This window comes from Rhinoraja longicauda, chromosome 26, assembly GCF_053455715.1.
Source record: "Rhinoraja longicauda isolate Sanriku21f chromosome 26, sRhiLon1.1, whole genome shotgun sequence".
NCBI classification, from domain to species: Eukaryota; Metazoa; Chordata; class Chondrichthyes; order Rajiformes; family Arhynchobatidae; genus Rhinoraja; species Rhinoraja longicauda.
This window is the reverse complement of record NC_135978.1, coordinates 20,695,404-20,714,701: the sequence shown is the minus strand read 5'-3', so window position 1 is coordinate 20,714,701 and position 19,298 is coordinate 20,695,404. Positions and strand designations below refer to the sequence as shown.

The following is a 19,298-nucleotide window of genomic DNA, read 5'->3' as shown; positions in this document are numbered from 1 at the left end:
TTCTCGAGTGTTTAGGTGCTTGGGAACACACTCCCCAATTCCATTCTTACCGAGTCAGTCATGGTCAGAGAAACATCTGCACTGACTGACTTCCCCAGTGCTGGACCAGTTTCTTTTGTATCCTTGAAGGAGTTTACCCAAACCTCACCCACAGCCCCACCCACCCCATGCTATTTTTCAGAAGTATGTTTGCCTTTATTGATATCTGGAAAATGTCACGCTATACATGCAGGGTGTTCAATATTTAGGAAAGAAAGGCGAAAGCCTGGTTGTCAGAGCATTATTAATAAGGGAGGAGATCAGTACACTGGTGATAAATAATTGTGGTTTAACAGATCACAAAATAGGCTCAGTTTCAGCTAAGAAATAGTACCTCCCACATCCTAAAGATGTGAGGGTTAATAGATTAATTGGCCACTACACTTTGCTCTACTATGTAGGTGGGTGGTAGAATCAGAGTGGAATTAGTGAGAATGTTTGGAGAAAAGCTGGAGGGAAATTAGTGGGGACTGTATTTGCTTTGTGAACTGGAATAAGCACAATAGGCCAAAATGTCATAAGGAAATATGACATAAGGAAATATGGAAATGTGGTAGTCTTGCTCTTCTTACCATATAAAGGATAGATTTCTGAACATCACGGGATACGGTGATACAGCAAGAGATTGGTACTGAGGTAAAACATCAGCCATTATGAAGGCCAGCATGCCAAAACTGCCTTCATACCGCTACCTACTTGTGATAATAGACAATAGGTTCAGGAGGAGGCCATTCCACTTCAGGATGCCACTTTCAGGGGAACTATATACTTGTACTCCGAGATCCTTCTATTCTAGACCAATCCCCAGGACTCTAACATTCACTCTGCAGGTCCTACTATGGTTTGACTTCCCAAGATGTTAACTTCACACACATGTGAATTAAAGGCCCTAGCCACTTTTCGCCCACTTGCCCAGCTGATCAAGATCCTGCTGTAATTCTTGATAACTATTTTCAGTGTGTATGATACCATCATCATCTGTCATCTGCAAACTTACTAATCATGCCCTGTGGATTCTCATCCAAATCATTGATATAAATGACCAATTCCAAGGATTCCTTAGAGCCTGCCACCTTTGGTCAGCGCTGTTGCATCTTCTCCTTCTTTTTGAGGAAGTACGTCAATACTTTCCTCCGTATGAGAATTGTTAACGGCTTTGTCTTTTAATCATTCGGTTGCTCTGCTTCGTTGAATTCCTACTTTCCTTTGCTACATTGGCGCTCACTACATGATTAAACCTATTTAAACTAAATCCACAAGTGGTGAAATGGATGGCTGGTACATTTGGAAAGGTGTCTTTGGATATTAGCAGTACATGTGGGCCTTTCACTGAAATTAAATAATTGCACCTCATTGCCGGGTTTATCTGTTGCGCTCATGCCATTATGATAGCATTGATCCACAGCCAAGAACTGCAGATACATGGCAGACAAGCGTATGTGGGGTTTCCAGAACTATTCCCCTTGGACTGTACAGAAAGTGGTGCCCAGATTTCTGTGGTCCCAATTTGGGAAGGTGTTTATTAAATCTCTCGGCCTGTTGCTGAGCAGCTGATGGCTTTATGGACCATTCACTGTCCTAATCCAATCGCATCATATTGGGGTTTCTTTATCTGCTTAGCTGTCACACCTCCACTGCAGGAAACCGCTGAGAATGAGCAAGCGATAAATTATTCAGGAGATTATTTTCAAATGGAACCACGTTTAAATTCGCTGAGATTTAAATGTGTTTTAATCCTGTTAATCTTTCTTACTTTTTTGATTTTCATCCCTGTAGGTGAGATTGGGTAGCTTTTATTGGTCTCAGATCAATGGGATGTGTGCGAGCACAGGTGTGTATGTGTGTACCCACATCCTCCTGAGACTTGTTAATAAACTTATGTTTCCTCATTTTATTTAAAGAATCAGCTTTGCTGTATGGAAGTCTAAGTATTGAGAAAACAGTCAGGCAGAGAGGGCTGTTGGGTTAAGTTGTTTCTGAGAGAGTTTGCCCTGATGACAGGATTGCGTTTGGAGCTCCAGCGGCAGAGAGTTTCAGCCCCTGCTTCACTCCTGCACAGCTGTATGATACTGTCTTGGCCCAGAGCTGGGATAGGAAAATAGAATGCGGGCCAAGCCAGAAAGTCCTCTTTGTTTTGTAGCTGGCAGTCTGCCCATGACTGGGGTTACATAATGGGAATCATTGTGGTACTCTTGAGATTGCCGGAGTATTTACAGGATCGGGGTCACAGTGAGAGCTGTGTGGCTGCAGCAGTGTCACATGACTGTGGTATGTCAGTGTCAGGCCCTCCTCCCCCCTGCCCCCCACCCCCTTCTCCTCCCCCTCCTACTGTGAGTTTTTCCTCTGCCTTGCAGCAATAGAATGGTGTTTCTTGGCAGCCGCCCATGGGTTGTATGTGACTTAAATCGTGTAATGGCTTTGGCTCGTAAGGATCTAGAGTCAACAGAGGGGCACAGGGAGGAGGCGAGCAGAGCCTGGAGCGTCTCATGGGCAAGCGAGTAGAGAGGCTGGAATACTAGACGCGAGCCATATCACATCCGTCTGTTGTCTACCCAGCCAGCTTTGGATAAACTCTCTAAGACCAGTGCAATACATCATTCCTTTCTTCTCTCTTTTTTTCTTTTTTGCTTTGGGGTCATATAAAGTTCTGTGTTTGTGCTTTTAACCCTGTAAACACTTTCCTTAAAGCAGCTGGCGGCCAAATGCAGCTCTGGTTCCCATTACATCACAGTTTAAAGAAAGTAAAAAATAACTTCTTACAGAAACTAAAGTTTGTTGGAAACTTTCTCTCATCCAAAAAATGTCTATTTAAAAAAAACAAATTTGCCACCGTGGTTAAGTGAAATGTGGTTAGGAGTATGCTGTGTTCAAGATGCAGGCTTTGCATTTTTCCCCGATGTAGAATGCGCAGCAGACACAGGTTTTAATGAAGATGAGGAGGTCCCAGAGGAATTATATCAACTTAGAAAGAAGAAAGTGAACTTGCATGTTTCCAAAGCTTTCCATGACCCTGTGGTGATCTAAAATAATTCACGTTACTTGTGAGAAGTGTAGCAGAAATGAGATAAATGACCACATAATTCGTGTGTTGATGACAGTTCATAAATTGACCAGGAGAACTCCCTGCATTTCTGTGTGATTGTGCTGTGCACTATTTTGTTTGTCAGACAGGATAGATTGTTTACTGGAGCAAAAACCAAACTACTGGAAGAACGCAGGGATTCAAGCAGCATCTGTGGAGGGAGAGGGATGGTTGATGTTTAGGATCGAGACCTTGCATCAGGTCGAGGAGAAAAAAGTGGTGAGAGGGAGGCAAGGGGCAGCAAAGTGATAGGTGAAGCCAGGTAAAGAGAGATTGATGGACCTGTAGAGGTAGGTGGGAGAGGAGATGGGGGGGGGACTGGGAGACAGTGACATGAAGGTGACAGGTAGACACAGATAAGTGGGAGGGGCATAACTGCCAGGGGAGATGGTGGAGGCAGATCCAATAATGGCATTTAAGAGGGCTTTGGATAAGCTCACGAATTTGCAGGGAACAGAGGTATATGGATAGACATAAAAGCTGGAGTAACTCAGCGGGTTAGACGGCATCTCTGGAGAAAAGGAATAGGTGACGTTTTGGGTCGAGACCCTTCATCAGACTGAGAATTGGGGAAAGGGAAATGAGAGATATAGACGGTGATGTGGAGAGATATAGAACAAATTAATTAAAGGAATGCAAAATAGTAACAACGATGAGGGAAGCAGGCCATTGTTAGCTGTGGCCTAGGTGAGAATGAGTACAGGCAATGAGACTCAACAAGGCGACTTTGAAGCTGGTTCGACTTGGGGGGGGGGGGGGGGGGGGAGGAGGGATGGACAGAGAGGGAATGCAAGGGTTACTTGAAGTTAGAGAAATCAATATTCATACCACTGGGTTGTAAGCTGCCCAAGCGAAATATGAGATGCTGTTCCTCCACTTTGCGTTTTGCCTCACTGGCAGTGGAGGTGACCGAGGACAGAAAGGTCAGAGTGGGAATGGGAACAGGAATTTGGCAGCCGGGAGATCAGGTAGGTCCAGGCGGCCCTCACACGTGATTCCTCGGAATTTAATAGACATATTCAAAATCTTTCAAGGTTTGATTGAAAAGCTAAGGAAAGGTGGCATCTTCAAAGGTATGTGGTTTGGTCAGTAGGGGGCACAGAATTAAGATGTGACAAAAGGGGAAGGAAAATAAGAATATTTTTGGCAACAATATTTGATTATATTGTTGGTAAGGGCAGTGCACCTGGAATCAACAGGAATTCTCAAAAGGAAATCGGGTAAATTGCAGGAAAATGAAATTAAGAGGGTGATCAGGAAAGAGCATGAGAAGGAATATAGTTGGAGAGCTCATTCAAAGTAAACATGGGGCTATTAGCAACATGAGACTGCAGCTGCTAGCATCTTGAGTCAAAAGAAAGTGCTGCAGGAACAGCGGATCAGGTATATCTTTGGAGGGCAATGGACAGACAACATTTTGGGTTAGGACCCTTCAGACTGATGATGTGAAGGGGAAAAAGCTGGTAAAGAGAGGTAGGGGTAGGACAAAAACTGGCAACTACAATTGGTGGATATGGTGCAAGAGGTTTTTGATGGATGAATGAAGATTTTGCCACATAATGAAAGAAAAAGAGGAGTGAAGTGTAAAGCTGGAGGGAAGATTATGGGTGGAAGAGGACGGGGGAAAGGGGGGTTATAGGGGAAATGGGGAACTCGGAATAGAGAGTGGTGTGAGATGAGTTGAAAGAGAAGGGGAAAGGAACAGGGTAACACAGTACACCACGAGAGATGGCACATAGAAACATAAAAACGGAAAATAGGTGCAGGAGGAGGCCATTTGGCCCTTCGAGCCAGCACCGCTATTCATTGTGATCATTGCTAATCATCCACAATCAGTAACCCGTGCCTGCCTTCTCCCCATATCCCTTGATTCCGCTAGTCCCTAGAACTCTATCTAACTCTCTTTTAAATTCATCCAGTGAATTGGCCTCTACTGCCTTCTGTGGCAGCGAATTCCAGAAATTCACAACTCTCTGGGTGAAAAAGTGTTTTCTCATCTCAGTTTTAAATGGCCTCCCCTTTATTCTTAGACTGTGGCCTCTGGTTCTGGACTCCCCCAACATTGGGAACATTTTTCCTGCTTGTCCAGTCCTTTTATAATTTTATACATTTCTATATGATCCCCTTTCATCCTTCTAAATTCCAGTGATTACAAGCCCAGTCCTTCCAATCTTTCCTCATATGTCAGTCACGCCATCCCGGGGATTAACCTCGTGAACCGATGCTGCACTGCCTCAATAGCAAGGATGTCCTTCCTCAAATTAGGAGACCAAAACTGCACACAATACTCCAGATGTGGTGTCACCAGGGCCCTGTACAACTACAGAAGGACCTCTTTTACTCCTATACTCAAATCATTATGAAGGTCAACATGCCATTAGCTTACTTCACTGCCTGCTGTACCTGCATGCTTTCTTTCAGTGACTGGTGTACAAGGACACCCAGGTCTCGTTGCACGTCCCTTTTTCCTAATCTGACACCATTGAGATAATCTGCCTCCTTGTTCTTGCCGCCAAAGTGGATAAACCTCACATTTATCTACAGGGCACCTTCAGGGACTATACGCCAGGGAGAGTTGGTACCTTCAGGACTGTTCCCCAGGGAATGTCGGCACCTTTGGCAACTGTGCTCCTGGGAAAGTCGATACCTTTAGGAAGAGGATTCCAGTGAACAGATGTCCAGGAGATAGGAGATGACAGGAGAAATTGTGGTGGACAATTGAGGGGGAAAAAAGAGAAATAATTTTGTGGAAGAAATTAGACAATTTTGCATGTGGGGACTTGCAGCAGTGTCTCTTTCAGTTGGGTGTTGAGGTTTGAGAGACCAAAGTGAAGGAGCTTGTTGTTTTTGGCCTGGAGTAATTCCCACAGGGCGCTGTCACTCCCTGTTTGCTGGCATGTACAAACACACCTGGCAGGAGTGGCTCACTTGAAGTTGTTTTGTGGCAAAATTCCCTTGGGACTTGAAGTTAATCCATTTTCCTCGTGGAACGGCGATTTAAAAAAAATCAATCTTTACTCCTTTCTCCACTATATCGAAGGATTTTAGATTTAAAGTGAAATATCAGGAGGAGGCAGTTAAATGTGGCTGTAGAATCGGTAAGGTTGTGAAATTAATCTACAAAAATACCAGGATGTGCTGCCTTCAGCAGTACATCCCTCCGTTATGCCCATCTGGGCTCACATCACCAGGAGGGTGTCCTGAGAGAGGCCAGTGTGGTTGCCCACTTTGCCATTGTATATTCAATGTTTCAGTAATAGCTCTGGATGCCACACGCAGGCAGCAAACTCGGTTCACCCTAAAATAGTGTTGGTGTTCACAGTGAATCCATGAGAGCATGTCAGTGTTCTCAGGGTGTGTGATGGTGTTTGAGTGGTTGGGGAGGGGGGGGGGGGAGCTTTTACAATGGGTGTCAGTGTTTGTGGGGAGTCCTGTGGTGGGTGTCAGTGTTTGTTGGCGGTCCCAGTGTTGTGCCCATGTTTACAGGGTTCTTGCGTGGATGTTAGTGTTTGCAGGGGTTGTGTCTTTGGTATGTGCTTATATTTGATGGGGGGCAGGATCCCCAGGGTGCATGTCAGTGTTGCAGAGGAATCCCATGTGTGTTAGTGTTTACTGGATGGGTAGTGAGTGTGGTAGTTGACATTGTTTGCCAGGGTCCCTTGGTGTGTGTCGGTTTTTGCCAGTGGTGCTGTGGTGCGAGTCAGTGTTTACTGGGAGGTCCTGTGGTGTGTCGATGTTTATCAGTGGTCCTCTGGTGTAAGCCAGTATTTATCAGTGGTCCTCTGGTGTAAGTCGGTGTTTATCAGTGATCCTGTGGGTGAGTCGGTGTTTACCAGTGGTCCTGTGGTGTGAGCCGGTGTTTACTGAGGGTCCTGTGGTGTCCGACGCTGTTTTCCAGGGATCCCGTGGTGTACGTTGGTGTTTGCCAGGGACTGTGGGCGAATCAGCGTTTGACAGGGCTCCAATGGTGTGGATCGGTGCTTACAGGAGGGTTTCTTTAGTGTGTGCTAATGTTTACCGGGGGACCCATGATGCGTATCGGTGTGTGCAGGTAACTCTAAAAGTGATCCTGTATTTGCAGGAGCGCCCCAGGTCATCTGTGTTCACAAGGAATGCTGGGGATTTATCAGAAACCTCTGACTTGTTTGAAACACCCTGTGCTGAGATGCAGTCTCAATATCTGAACACGGTTCATCATGGGCAGAGTGCATGCAGGCGTACTGGCACTTCGTGATGGAGGCACGTTTTCAGGGAAACCCTTAATTTGCAGGGTAATGGCATATAAAAAAAAACATTGGGTATCTATTGAAAACCGGGTGAATGCTAATTGGAATAGGAGTGTCTAAGTCTCAGAGTCACAACACCTGCATCTGTTTCTTTTTTCCTAATTGGGTAATCGTTTGAGACCAAAATCCGGAACTGTTCTTGCGCTGACTTAATAAAAACATCATCTGTTTTTCTAGTTCCGAATGAATGTTTTATTATTAACAATGTCTTTACATCCTAAAACACTTTGCTGAGCATCGTTTTCTTCTCCCTAGTGACCTAACCTTTGGCTCTTGTTTCTTTCTGTTGAATTTCCTCTGCTCAGAATTGCCATCGATGTGTGGGCCATGCTGGCAGAATTCTGCAACATTTTCACAGCTGTCAACCAGTCAGAGGTACCGCTGTACAAGGACCCGGATGAGGACCTCACCCTGCTTGTTCTGGACGAGGACAAGATCCTCTCAGGCTTTGTTCCTCTCCTGGCTGCCCCTCAGGACCCTTGCTACGTGGAGACTGCCGCAGATAAGGTCAGCCGGGGGGCACACTGTAAACTCTTGTTCCTGGGAAGGCTTTTTTTAAACAGAATATGATTAAGTCAGGGAGGGTGTAAAGGGAAAACAGTGACCTCAACATCTGACATCTGCCTCTGCTGCGCCAGTGTCGCGAAAAGCACCTCTTCCTGTAGCGTGCGTCCTGTGGCATGCTTTTGTATACACTTCATTCCCTCCTTGTCTAAATAGCTTGTGTTGGCCACCCTGCATTCCTCCAAATGAGGGATGTCAGGCCCTGCCACAGCTCTGCACTGGGCAGTCGTCCAGCAACCCTGCGCTAACATCACAGTCCCAGAGACTGATTTCCTTTAGGCTCGGGGCTGAATCTCGACCTGTCTCTCTCGTTACCTCCCACTCTGTAAAAACGGCCAGCGGCTAAATTACTGCATCTTATTGATTGACTTCAGCAATTAGATTTGTTGCTTTGGAAATAATATGAGAAGTACAGACCATATGAATTATCCCAAGAACAGGTAAGTGGTTCCACAATAAAGTACTGCATTCCCCATGATCCTTCAGCTAACCATCGTCAAGCGCCCTGCTTGCACCGCGAGTGGTGCTGTCCTTGCTGGATCATTCCACATCGACGCGGTTTGAAGCTATTTAGAAATCGTAGATTGTTTTCCCCACTCAAGTTATCTTATTATGCAAGCGGGTGCCTGGCTGATGAAGGCAGTGAATATCAAAGCCATGCAGATCCTGATTTGATTTTGTCATGAAACAGCGAGCTAGGATGCTGGTGAGATATTCGAATGAGCCTCGTGATCTTTTATGAGAAACTCAGCCACCAGTTCTGATTGCTGTCTGTGTGTGTATATGTACATGGCTCAACTACGATGCCCCCTTGATAGAACTTCACGCCAACTCTCACTAGCTACTTCCTAGAGGTGCCAAAATACACTTGTTCATCTTGGACCCCGAAGAGGAGTCTAGACCTTCAAGAGAGCTGGCGTGTTAGTGAGTGGCGAAGAAATGCTGACCCTTCAATCTCAGTCTCCTGACGCTAAATGTTCCAGGCCTGCCTGGATCAGAAACAATACTCAGAACAAAAAATGTGTGTGAGCTCTGTAAACTCAGAAGATGTTTTGGCATGAATAATATGTAGAATAAGTCTGGTTTGGAATGATCTGCTCTGTGGGAAAAGTTAGCTGTGGATTGTGGAGCCACAGCATTCAGCCCAGCAGGTATGCAGCACTGAATCACTGTTCCAAAGTTGGTAGCATGTGCTTCCAGGGCAGTCTTCCCATAGACTTGGCTTCTCTGAAACTGCCCGCTTAAAAATGCAGAAGCCATGCTATCCCTAAAGTTGTAACAGAGCCTGGGTGCACCAGCAGGCAACATAGTGCCACAAGCTGAACTTGGAATTGTTTTGAAATATTGACCTTGAATATTCTGTTAGAATCCAGAAAAAAATATTTGCTTACAATAGATATCCCAGTTCCTCTTTTTGATTTAAGGTTTGGCAGCTACTTTTATCCTGTGCACCAGGCAATGCGATAGTGAATCGATCAGATTAGTAGCAGGTCATATTCCTCCTGGACCTCTGATTGGTGAAACTTGCACTTATTTGGAGTCTCAGTTTGTATTTACATGGTCCCTCCAGGTGTGTGACATTGTGTGACCTGACACAGAGCCTTTGAGATTACGGTAATCAGCTCAAACTCAGAAATTCATAAGTGATAGGAGCAGAATTAGGTCAATTGGTCCATCAAGTCTACTCTGCCAATCAATCATGGGTGATCTATCTTTCCCTCGTAACCCCATTCTCCTGCCATCTCCCCATAACCACTGACAACTCCTCTCTTGGCTGAATGGTCCCCTCATCTAGGTAAGCAGAAGGTACACTCAGTTTTGCTGCTATAAATCATTGAGGCAAGCAATCTTGATTGCCATCACATCATCCCTGATAAATATTGTGTGCATGTGCATGTGAGTTTTGGGTGTTTGTGAGCTTTGTAGTAATGTGTGGTCTGGACCAGTGTGTGCCTCAGCTATGATTCTCCACTGATGAACATCCTGCTGGGACTGCCTGCCAAGGTTCCCATCTGTTGACCATTCCTGTGGCACTCGATCCCGGCAATAGACAATAGACAATAGGTGCAGGAGTAGGCCATTCAGCCCTTTGAGCCAGCACCGCCATTCAATGCGATCATGGCTGATCACTCTCAATCAGTACCCCGTTCCTGCCTTCTCCCCATACCCCCTCACTCCGCTATCCTTAAGAGCTCTATCCAGCTCTCTCTTGAAAGCATCCAACGAACTGGCCTCCACTGCCTTCTGAGGCAGAGAATTCCACACCTTCATCACTCTCTGACTGAAAAAGTTCTTCCTCATCTCCGTTCTAAATGGCCTACCCCTTATTCTTAAACTGTGGCCCCTTGTTCTGGAGACAATTGCAAACGGCTGATTACATCTCTTCTCCAAGTTTCACGGAGTAAGATACCTGGTCTTTGTGTCAATTCTCAGATTAAGCAGTGTGTGATTACAATTTTGAGCCTTGGTATCGGTTCCTATCATCAAATTCTCACTGTCGAGTTCGAAAGGTTGATGTGATTCCAGGAATACAGGTCATCAGGAGCAGGTCACATTGTGTGCAGTACTGGCTGCCACACTACAGGAAGGATAGACAATCAGAATATTTTCATAGGTTGGAAAACTTAAATGCTAGAGCCCATAGCTTTAAGGTGAGAAGGGCAAAGATTAAAGGAGATGTGCAGGGCAAGTTTCCTCAGATAAGAGTTGGTCTTGGCATCATGTCCGGCATAGACATTGTGGGCTGAAGGGCATGTGCTGCATTGTTCTGTGTTCTATCATCTAAGGCAAAGTAGTCCATCTGATTGTCTTCTATCCAAACCCTAAGCATTCATTCCTTTCACCAGAGCACCGTGGCTGCATTATGTACCCTCTATAAAATGCATTGTTACTTGCTCAGGCTACTTTGACAGCACCTCGCAAACCTGGCACATAACATCAGGTGAGTTGTTAACATAAGGGGTGAGTTGTGAAGACAGCAGGTGCACGGGAACACCACCAATTGCAGTTTCTGTTATCGAAGGTCATGCACACGACAGAATGCGGACTGTACAGACTCCTTAAAGCATGATGCACATGTTACTCCTTGGTGGGCAGCAAGTGTTACTGACTTTCATTTGGGAGCAGACGCTCCTCGGAACAACAAGTTTATAACTTTAAGCCTCGGATCAAAATTTAACGACTTAATCAAGTATGATGCTTGAAGGACAACTCCAACATCAAGTGACTTGTTAAATGGCAGTTGCTCGTTCCAATGAGTTAGATAGAAGTAAAAGATGCATGGCATAATTTAAAAGGGAACGAGAAATCCCCCTGGTGGACTGCCTGATATTCCTCCCTCAACGAAACGACCAAATGTACACGTTAACTGGAAATTATTGTTGTCTGCTTTATAGAAACTGCCTCATGCAATTGGCAAAATAACAGCCACAACACCAGGCTTAATCCCTTACATGTGTTTTTGAGATGTTGGCACCACGTGGTGAGTTTAAATGCAGATTCCCTTCCATTGCGATGCGTTGTGAAGCACAGGCTGTTCAATGGCTATGCCCTCACCCCCGTGTGATTGCAGGTGTTCAATGTGTGTCAAATGAGAAATTAAAATTATTCTGTTAATTCGTTTTTTTTCGTAGAATACATTTAATATAAAGGAATTAGGTGAGGAAAGACTGTACCCTGTCAGTACGGGGGGGGGGGGGGGGGGGCACTGGTTGCTAGTCCTGGCCTCTGTTGAGAATAAACAGGAACAAAATCAAGACTTAAATGAAAGAAAAAATGTATGTGCAGTCATGATGTGAGTTTTTCTAACGCGTCTTGCAACCATCAGAGATTAGGATATCACCAACACCCAAACGCTGAGCCTGCCCCAATGTGTTCTTCATGCAATGCAAGAGGAAATTGAGCACCCAGCCTGTCTGTCTGTATTTGGTGATTTCTGCATGAAAGTGAAACTCGAAGATCCAACTTGTACAGTACCACCATCATTGCAGTCTGTGGTTTCTCTCAGGATGCATATCTGTGTACCCCAACGGTGGTTAGTTCTAATTCACGATGAGGATGTAGACACAGGTGCAGGGCCAGCATTTATTGCCAGTCCTTATGGGCCTTGAGAAAGTGCTGGAAACAATTGTAATCTGTGCAGTGAAGCCTGACATTGGCATCGAGAGTTTCAACATTTTGAACTAGAGAAAAATGAAGGAATACAACATATTTGTTTGGGTGGCACAATGACCCAGCGGTAGAGTTGCTGCCTTAAAGCGCCAGAGACCCGTGATCAAACCTGACTACGGGTGCTGTCTGTACAGAGTTTGTACGTCCTCTCCGTGACCTGCGAGGGGTTTTCTCCGAGATCTTCAGTTTCCTCCCACACTCCAAAGACCAGGTTTGTAGGTTAATTGGCTTGGTATAAATGTAAATTGTCTGTAGTGTGTAGGATAGTGTTAATGTGCGTGGATCACTGGTCGGCACGGACTTGGTGGGCTGAAGGGCCTGTTTCCACACTGTATCTAAATTAATTTCCAAGCCTGGTTAGTGGGTAGATTGGAGGGAAACCTAAGGTGGTGGTGTTTCTTCCATGCGCTGCCAATTGTTATCGTAGGTTGCAGGGATTGGGGCGACGATACAGCTCTGAGGATGACCTAAGTGATGACCTAAGTCTGAACTTACAGGAACCAAAGCCAATACCATCTTCCTTAGTGTTGCGAATGATTCCAGACAGCATTGACTTCAGACCTCCAGGGGACCTTGATGTCACAAATACTGTTTTGATAGCCAGGACAGTCAATCTCACTTCTTGCCAGGAATAAGCCTTAATTGGCCATGTTTGGAATGAGGCTCGACTGAGTCTGGAGCTACGTGGGAATGAGGTTACATTGGCAAGCACCAGAAACTCAAGATGGCTATATACCAAGAGCACAGGTGCACCACAAAATGGCCAACCTAGTCTTCTCTTGGAATCACCAATGTAGAGAAGGCCACGTTGTGCACACTGAATGCAATAGATCAGGTTTGAGGAGGTGCATGTAAATCTCTATCTCACCTGGGAGGGGTGTTTTCTGGTCTCCAGATGGTGGTGAAGGAGCAGGTGTAGCGGACAGGTATTGGACTTCCTACAGTTACAGGAGAAAGTGCTAGGGGACAGGAAAGAATGGGCGAGGAGGGTTGAATGCATCAGGAAAGAGTAGTCACTGAAGAAAGCAGAAAGGGGACAGGGGAAAACATAGCTGGTGGTGGGATCACGTTGCAGCTGGTGGAAATGTTGAAGTGTGATGTGCTGGATGGAGGGACTGGTGGGGTGAAAGGAGAGGTCTAAACATTTTTAATCTGTTCTTTTTCGAAGGAGAGGGTGAGAGCAGACGTCCAAGAAATTGAGGAAATGCGAATGAGGGTTTCAGCGGGGGAAGCCATGTTTACTGAAAAGGGACTTTTCAGAACTCTTGAACGGAAAGCCTCATGTTCAGAACAGATATAGAGAAACTTAGAGAAAAGGTGGCGGGCTGACAGGAGACAGGGTGGTAGGACGAGTGACAGAGATAGCTGTGAGTCAGTGGGTTTACCGTAGCTATTGGTGGATCTGCTTATTTCCTGAGTTGGAGACAGAGAGATATAACAAAGGGAAAGAACTGTCAGAAATGGTGCAATGAATTTCAGGGCAGAGTAGAAGTCAGTAGCGAAGGTGATAAAATTGGTGAGTTCTGCACAAGTGTAGGAAGCAGCACCAATGCAGTTGTGGATGTAGCAGAGAGAGACGTGGGGAGGGGTGCCAGAATAGATTTGGAACAAGGACTGTTCCTTATAGCCAATGAAAAGCCAGGTGTAGCTGGAGCTTCAGTGAATGCCCATGGCTGCACATTTTGATTTCTGGAAACTGGGAAAAATCAAAGGAGAAGTTGTTGGGTTCCTTATCTGTTACTATCTATCTCCCACCAGCCTCTGCCTCTAAACTCCCCCTTCTGCAACTGGCTCCTCTCAGTCCTGATTTAGGGGGTCATGAACTGAAACATTGTCTAGCCCTTTGCCTCCACTGACCAGCTGAGTTCATCCAGCAGTTGTTTCTTGTTTCTCCACGTTGTAACTTCTGAGAGGGGGGCAGAGAGGTTCACCAGGATGTTGGCTGGATTGGAGTGTACAGGCTAACGGAGAGGTTGGACAAATTTGGATTTATTTTCTCTTGTTGAGCCTCTGAGGTTGAAGGGGTCAACCTGATAAATTATGAGAACCATAGACAGTCAGAACCTTTTTACAGGTTGGAAATGTCAATTACTAGGGGGCATAGCTTTAAGATGAGAGGGGTAAAGTTGAAAAGAAATTTGATTTAATTTAGTTTAGTTTAATTTTATTATTGTCACATGTACCAAGGTGTAGTAAAAAGCTTTTTGTTGCGTGCTATCCAGTCAATGAAAAGACCATACATGATTACAATCAAGCCATCCACAGTGTACAGATACAGGATAAGGGGCATAACATGTAGTGCAAGATAAAGTCTGAATAAAGATACTTAAAAGGTCTCCAATGTGGTAGATGGGTGGTCTGGATCGCACTCTAGCTGGCGAGAGGATGGTTCCGTTGCCTGATAACAGCTGAGAAGAAACTGTCCATGAATCTGGAGTTTTCAAAGTTCTGTACCCATTGACTGATGGGAGAGGGGAGAAGAGGAAGTGAACAGGGTGGAGACTGGTCTTTGATTATGCTGGCGGCCTTGCCGAGGCAGCTTGAAGAGTACATGGAATTTGAGGCAAGTTTCTTTGCACTGAGTGTGGTAATTTCCTGGAAAGCATCTACAACAGCAATTTTTTTAGAGGCCTTTGGACAAATATATTAACAGGAAGGTAATGGAGGGATATAGAAAACGTACAGGCAGATGGGATTAGTTAAGTTGGCATCATCGTCAGCACCAATTTGGTGGGCTGAAGGGCCTAATCCTGTGCTGGATTGGCCTCTTATTTAATTGCAGTTTTGCCTGCCAAGTTTTGATTCCAATTTCTCCAAGCCAAATCTGTTCTCATCAATTGAAATTGGCCATTCTCCAATTTAATTTTTATCTTGAAGTGGTATGTGTCCTTTTGTATAGTTATTGTATACCTAATGATTTTATGATCACTGTTTCCTCGACATTCCCCCAGTGACATTTGTTCCATGTGTCTACCTGCTCCAGCATCAGGTCGGTTTAGGTGTGTGGATTATGTACACTGGTGCATCCTTGTCAAACTCTGGACTTGCCCTGCTACGCTTTGGCAGATGTATTTGTATTGGAGATCTTGTTGCTTAGCCTGCAGTAATGTAGGTGCAGAGCCTTCTTGACGTACAAGCTTGCAAGGCAGCCTCCAGTTCAGTTCAGCTCCTCTGTTCAGTATTGTGTTGTAACCTGTACAAGGGGGGGAATGGGTGCTGTATTATTTCATCTCTGGAGCTTGAGTTCACATTCGTTGTGGGCTAACAAATAAAAGCCTGCTGCCTGGTGCCTTGTAATTTTGTGCCTTCTTTGTCTGGTCCTCAATAGGCACTGGCCTGCAACACAATTGTTCTGAATTTGTTAGCAATCTCTCTAGACTAGGGAAGAATGAGGCCTTAGATTTTAATTGTCTCCTGTTTCTGGGGTCAGATGAGGCTCAGAACATTACTGTCTGGTCAGTGTTAACTACTCAGATTGCTGATTTGTCAATATTCAACATGATCGACCATTGACCTGAAATGTTAACTCTGCTTTCTTCACAGGTGCTGCCTGACCTGTTGAGTATCCCAGAATTTTCTATTTTCATTTCAGATTTCCAGCAGATGCTGTTCTTTGCTTTCGAATCAAATTATTGTTTGGTCAATACTGACTAATCATGTGTAGAGTTGAAACATTATGTAAAATAAAATGGCAAATTAGGCTTCAGCGAAAGGATAGAGGCTGGGGAGAATGGAGAGGCCTCTATTATATGTGTAGGAAAATAACTGCAGATGCTGGTACAAATTGAAGGTATCACAAAATGCTGGAGTAACTCAGCAGGTCAGGCAGCATCTAGGAGAGAAGGAATTGGGTGACGTTTCGGGTCAAGACCCTTCTTCAGACCTCTATTGTATGGTATGTTCAGAGCAGGAGCAGTTTGGTAATCCATGAGTCAAGCTTTCTAAAGTAATGTCACATAATTGTTAACCAATTGGGTTGGTGCAATTTTCTTCATTGGTGTTATACAGCAAGCAGGACCTCCATCTACGTTCCGACATGTGAAGCAACAAGGATCCCAATCTCATAATGCTGTTGATTTAATAACTTCCCAAATTTATTAGATTCGGTGAGATTTGAAGTTGTGTCCTCAAGATTACACATTCATTCTCACAATCTCAAGACTATTACCATAAATATGTATGAGGGAATGTAATGTATGAAACGTTATCAGAATGTATGTTTGGGCCAAGGTTGTGTCTCAGTTGTTCACAGATCCAAGGACGGCAGCGTGTACCCTGCTCTTGGTTCCAAATTCGTGCAGCAGCGGATGCTCTCCTGAGAGTTGGGCACTTTGGATATATTGCAGCATGGAAGTGCTTGATGCTGACACAGTGTGCATGAAATCATTTTGTTCCCACACAATTCCCTCACTTTGTGTATAAATGTTCTGGTGGTTGCCTATTTGACAGGTCTGTTGTTACTTTTCTTCAGTACGGTCAGACAACCCCTGTCATCACTCCTGTACTCAGCGTGGAAACAGGCCCTTCAGCCCACCGAGCCCAATGCAACCAGCTATCACCCCATACATTTAGCACTATCCTGCACACTAGGAACAATTTACAGAAGCCAATTAACCTACGAACATGTATGTTTTTGGAGTGTCGGAGGAAACTGGAGAAAATCCATGCGGTCACAGGGAGAAGGTATAAACTCTGTCCAGACAGCACTCGTGGTCATGATTGAACCCAGGTCTGTAGCGCTGTAAGGCAGCAACCCTACCGTTACGCCACTGTGCCGTCTTGTTCTGATGTATTGATTTTCTCTTGTCATTTCTGAAATTTACTAATTTGTTCCCGTTGCACTCAGTAACGTAGCACATTACTACCCCCAGAGCAGGCTGTTACCCCAAAGGCCTGCTGTTGGTTGCCGAACTGTACCTCAATGACGAGCAAGGAAAGGAGGAAATTGTTTTTTTGAGGGGAAGTGATGATTAGGTAGGAATTGGTTTCGTAGGAAGTGGGTTGAAGGATTGATGAAAGTGATTAGAAGGAATTTAACATCACACGGTATTGCAAGATTATTGTTTGCTTCATACATAGCCTTGTTCCATTTTTGGTAGCAAAGAAGTGACAAGCAATTATCAGTGCAGTTTCTCTCACACCTGGTCTTTTGGCTCATTGCCAAAACATTGCCAGATTTTTTTTTCTAAATGCTTCTCTTGGCAGTCAAAGGCTTCTGCCATATTGTGCTGTGTGACCGATGGTGAAATGTGAGACACCATGAGCAGATGACATGTCATAAAAGCATTCTTTGCTGAGGAGACTATGAACTTCTGTTATGATTGGCTGAAGGCCAGTCAGTATCACTCCAGGCAGTGTGGTGCAGGCAGTTTCTATGGGTGGGGCAGGGGGGCTTAAACAGGCAATAAATGTAACTTAATACTTCAGTTTTAAATAATTGCCCAAGAGTCCCAACAAAATAACATGCCACACTGTTGAACTCTTTAGTGAATCAGGTACAAGTGAATCGCACAGGCTCGATAGACCGGGATTTTTTCCCCTGAAGCGCAGAAAGTTGAGAGATGGCCATGTAGAGGGATATAAAATCATGAGGGACTTAAATAAGGTGAATGGTCACAGTCTTTTCCCAGGGTAGGGAAATCTACAACTAAGGGGCATAGATTTACGGCAAGAGAGGAGAGATTTAAAAGGGACCTGAGTGGCAACCTTTTCACACAGAGGGTGGTGGGTGTGTGGAGCGAACTTCAAGGGGAAGATGCAGAGGCAAGTGCAATTGAAACATTTAAAAGACATTTGGACAGGTTCATGGATAGGACAGGTTTGGAGGGATGTGGCCCAAACACAGACAAATGGAACTCAGATTGGCAGTGGAGCTCAGATAGACAAGTTGGTCAGCATGAACAGGTTGGGCCTAAGGGCCTGTCGTCAGGCTGTCCAACTTTTTATCACTCTATAAATCAGCAGGTCTTTGGGATGTGGGAGGAAACCAAGGCACCTGGGGGGAACCCACATAGTTTCAGGGCGAATGTGCAAATTGTACGCAGCACCTGAGGTCAGCATTGAACCTGAGCAAATGATCTGAAGAGTCCCAACCCAAAACCTTGTCTGTCCATTTCCCTCCACAGATGCTGCCTGACCCGCTGAGTTCCTCCAACACTTTGTTTTTGCTTGAGGTTCCAGCATATGCAGTCTCTTGTGTCTCCAGGCTTGTTGGTTCTTAGTGATCCTAGTGACCAGTTCCCCTTTTCTCACAGTGTTTCATTATCCGTTGGTTGAAATACTTATCCACATTTAAAGGGATGTGGTGGTGTATGCACTCTGGCGAGGAAATAGTATTTGGCATTGTTGATTTCATGAGCTGTACATTTGCTGCAACTGCACCAGCCAAAGGCTCGCAGCCTCGAAAAGTTGTGTCCTGGATGCACATGACTTAATTTAAAGTGCTGGAAGCAGGAGAGGCACATCTCTCTCCCGTGAACATTATGTTAGCAATGTCCCGACATGGTAAACAAGAGCATACTAACAACTCTTTACCACAGAGAGCATTATCTTTTTTATTTTCCATAGGCTCAGGAGACAATACATCATCTGCTACCACGATTATCTTAAATTTTGATTATCATCTTCAGTTTGAAACTTTTTTTCAGTTTCAAATTTAAAAAAAGGGCATGGCAGTGCCGTCAGGGCCTTGATGTCCATTTACATTTTAAAGCCTAGCCCGGAGGCTGCTCTCTTTGGTTCTGCAGCCAGGATACCTATTATATCCTGTAAGGGTTAGAGCTGTCACAATCCTAGGGCATCACCGAGATTCTCCTCCACTGAGTTCAGCGGTTTAATGAAATAGAAAGGGTAATAAATACTCTGCAGTTTAACTGCCTGAGATGTTACAGCTGCAGAGTTGCATTTATTTGCCAATTTGCAACCAAATCACATTTCCTGTCCGTCTGACTGGAGTGATTACACGGGTGTCACACTGCTGCTGACCATGGTTCCACAGCACAGGAGGAGCCCATTGTCACAGCGTTATTGTGCTGTCGGAACTGAGAATTCATCTTACTAGTCTCACCCACCCCTTCATCCACCACCATGCTCCATTATCTCCAGGTCTTGCTCCACTTCCAGTATTTATTCCATACTCTTTTAAACGATGCAGTGTG

General features: G+C 45.0%; 1 protein-coding gene across 1 annotated transcript in view; it reads left to right on the top strand.

The window, feature by feature from the left end:
• The window catches only part of smg6 (SMG6 nonsense mediated mRNA decay factor), a 290,967-nt gene that overhangs the window by 148,789 nt on the left and 122,880 nt on the right, over window positions 1-19,298 (top strand). The window contains exon 13 of the mRNA XM_078422694.1: window positions 7,713-7,914. Within this exon, the coding sequence (XP_078278820.1) occupies window positions 7,713-7,914 (202 nt within the window). The remainder of the gene's footprint in view (window positions 1-7,712; window positions 7,915-19,298) is intronic.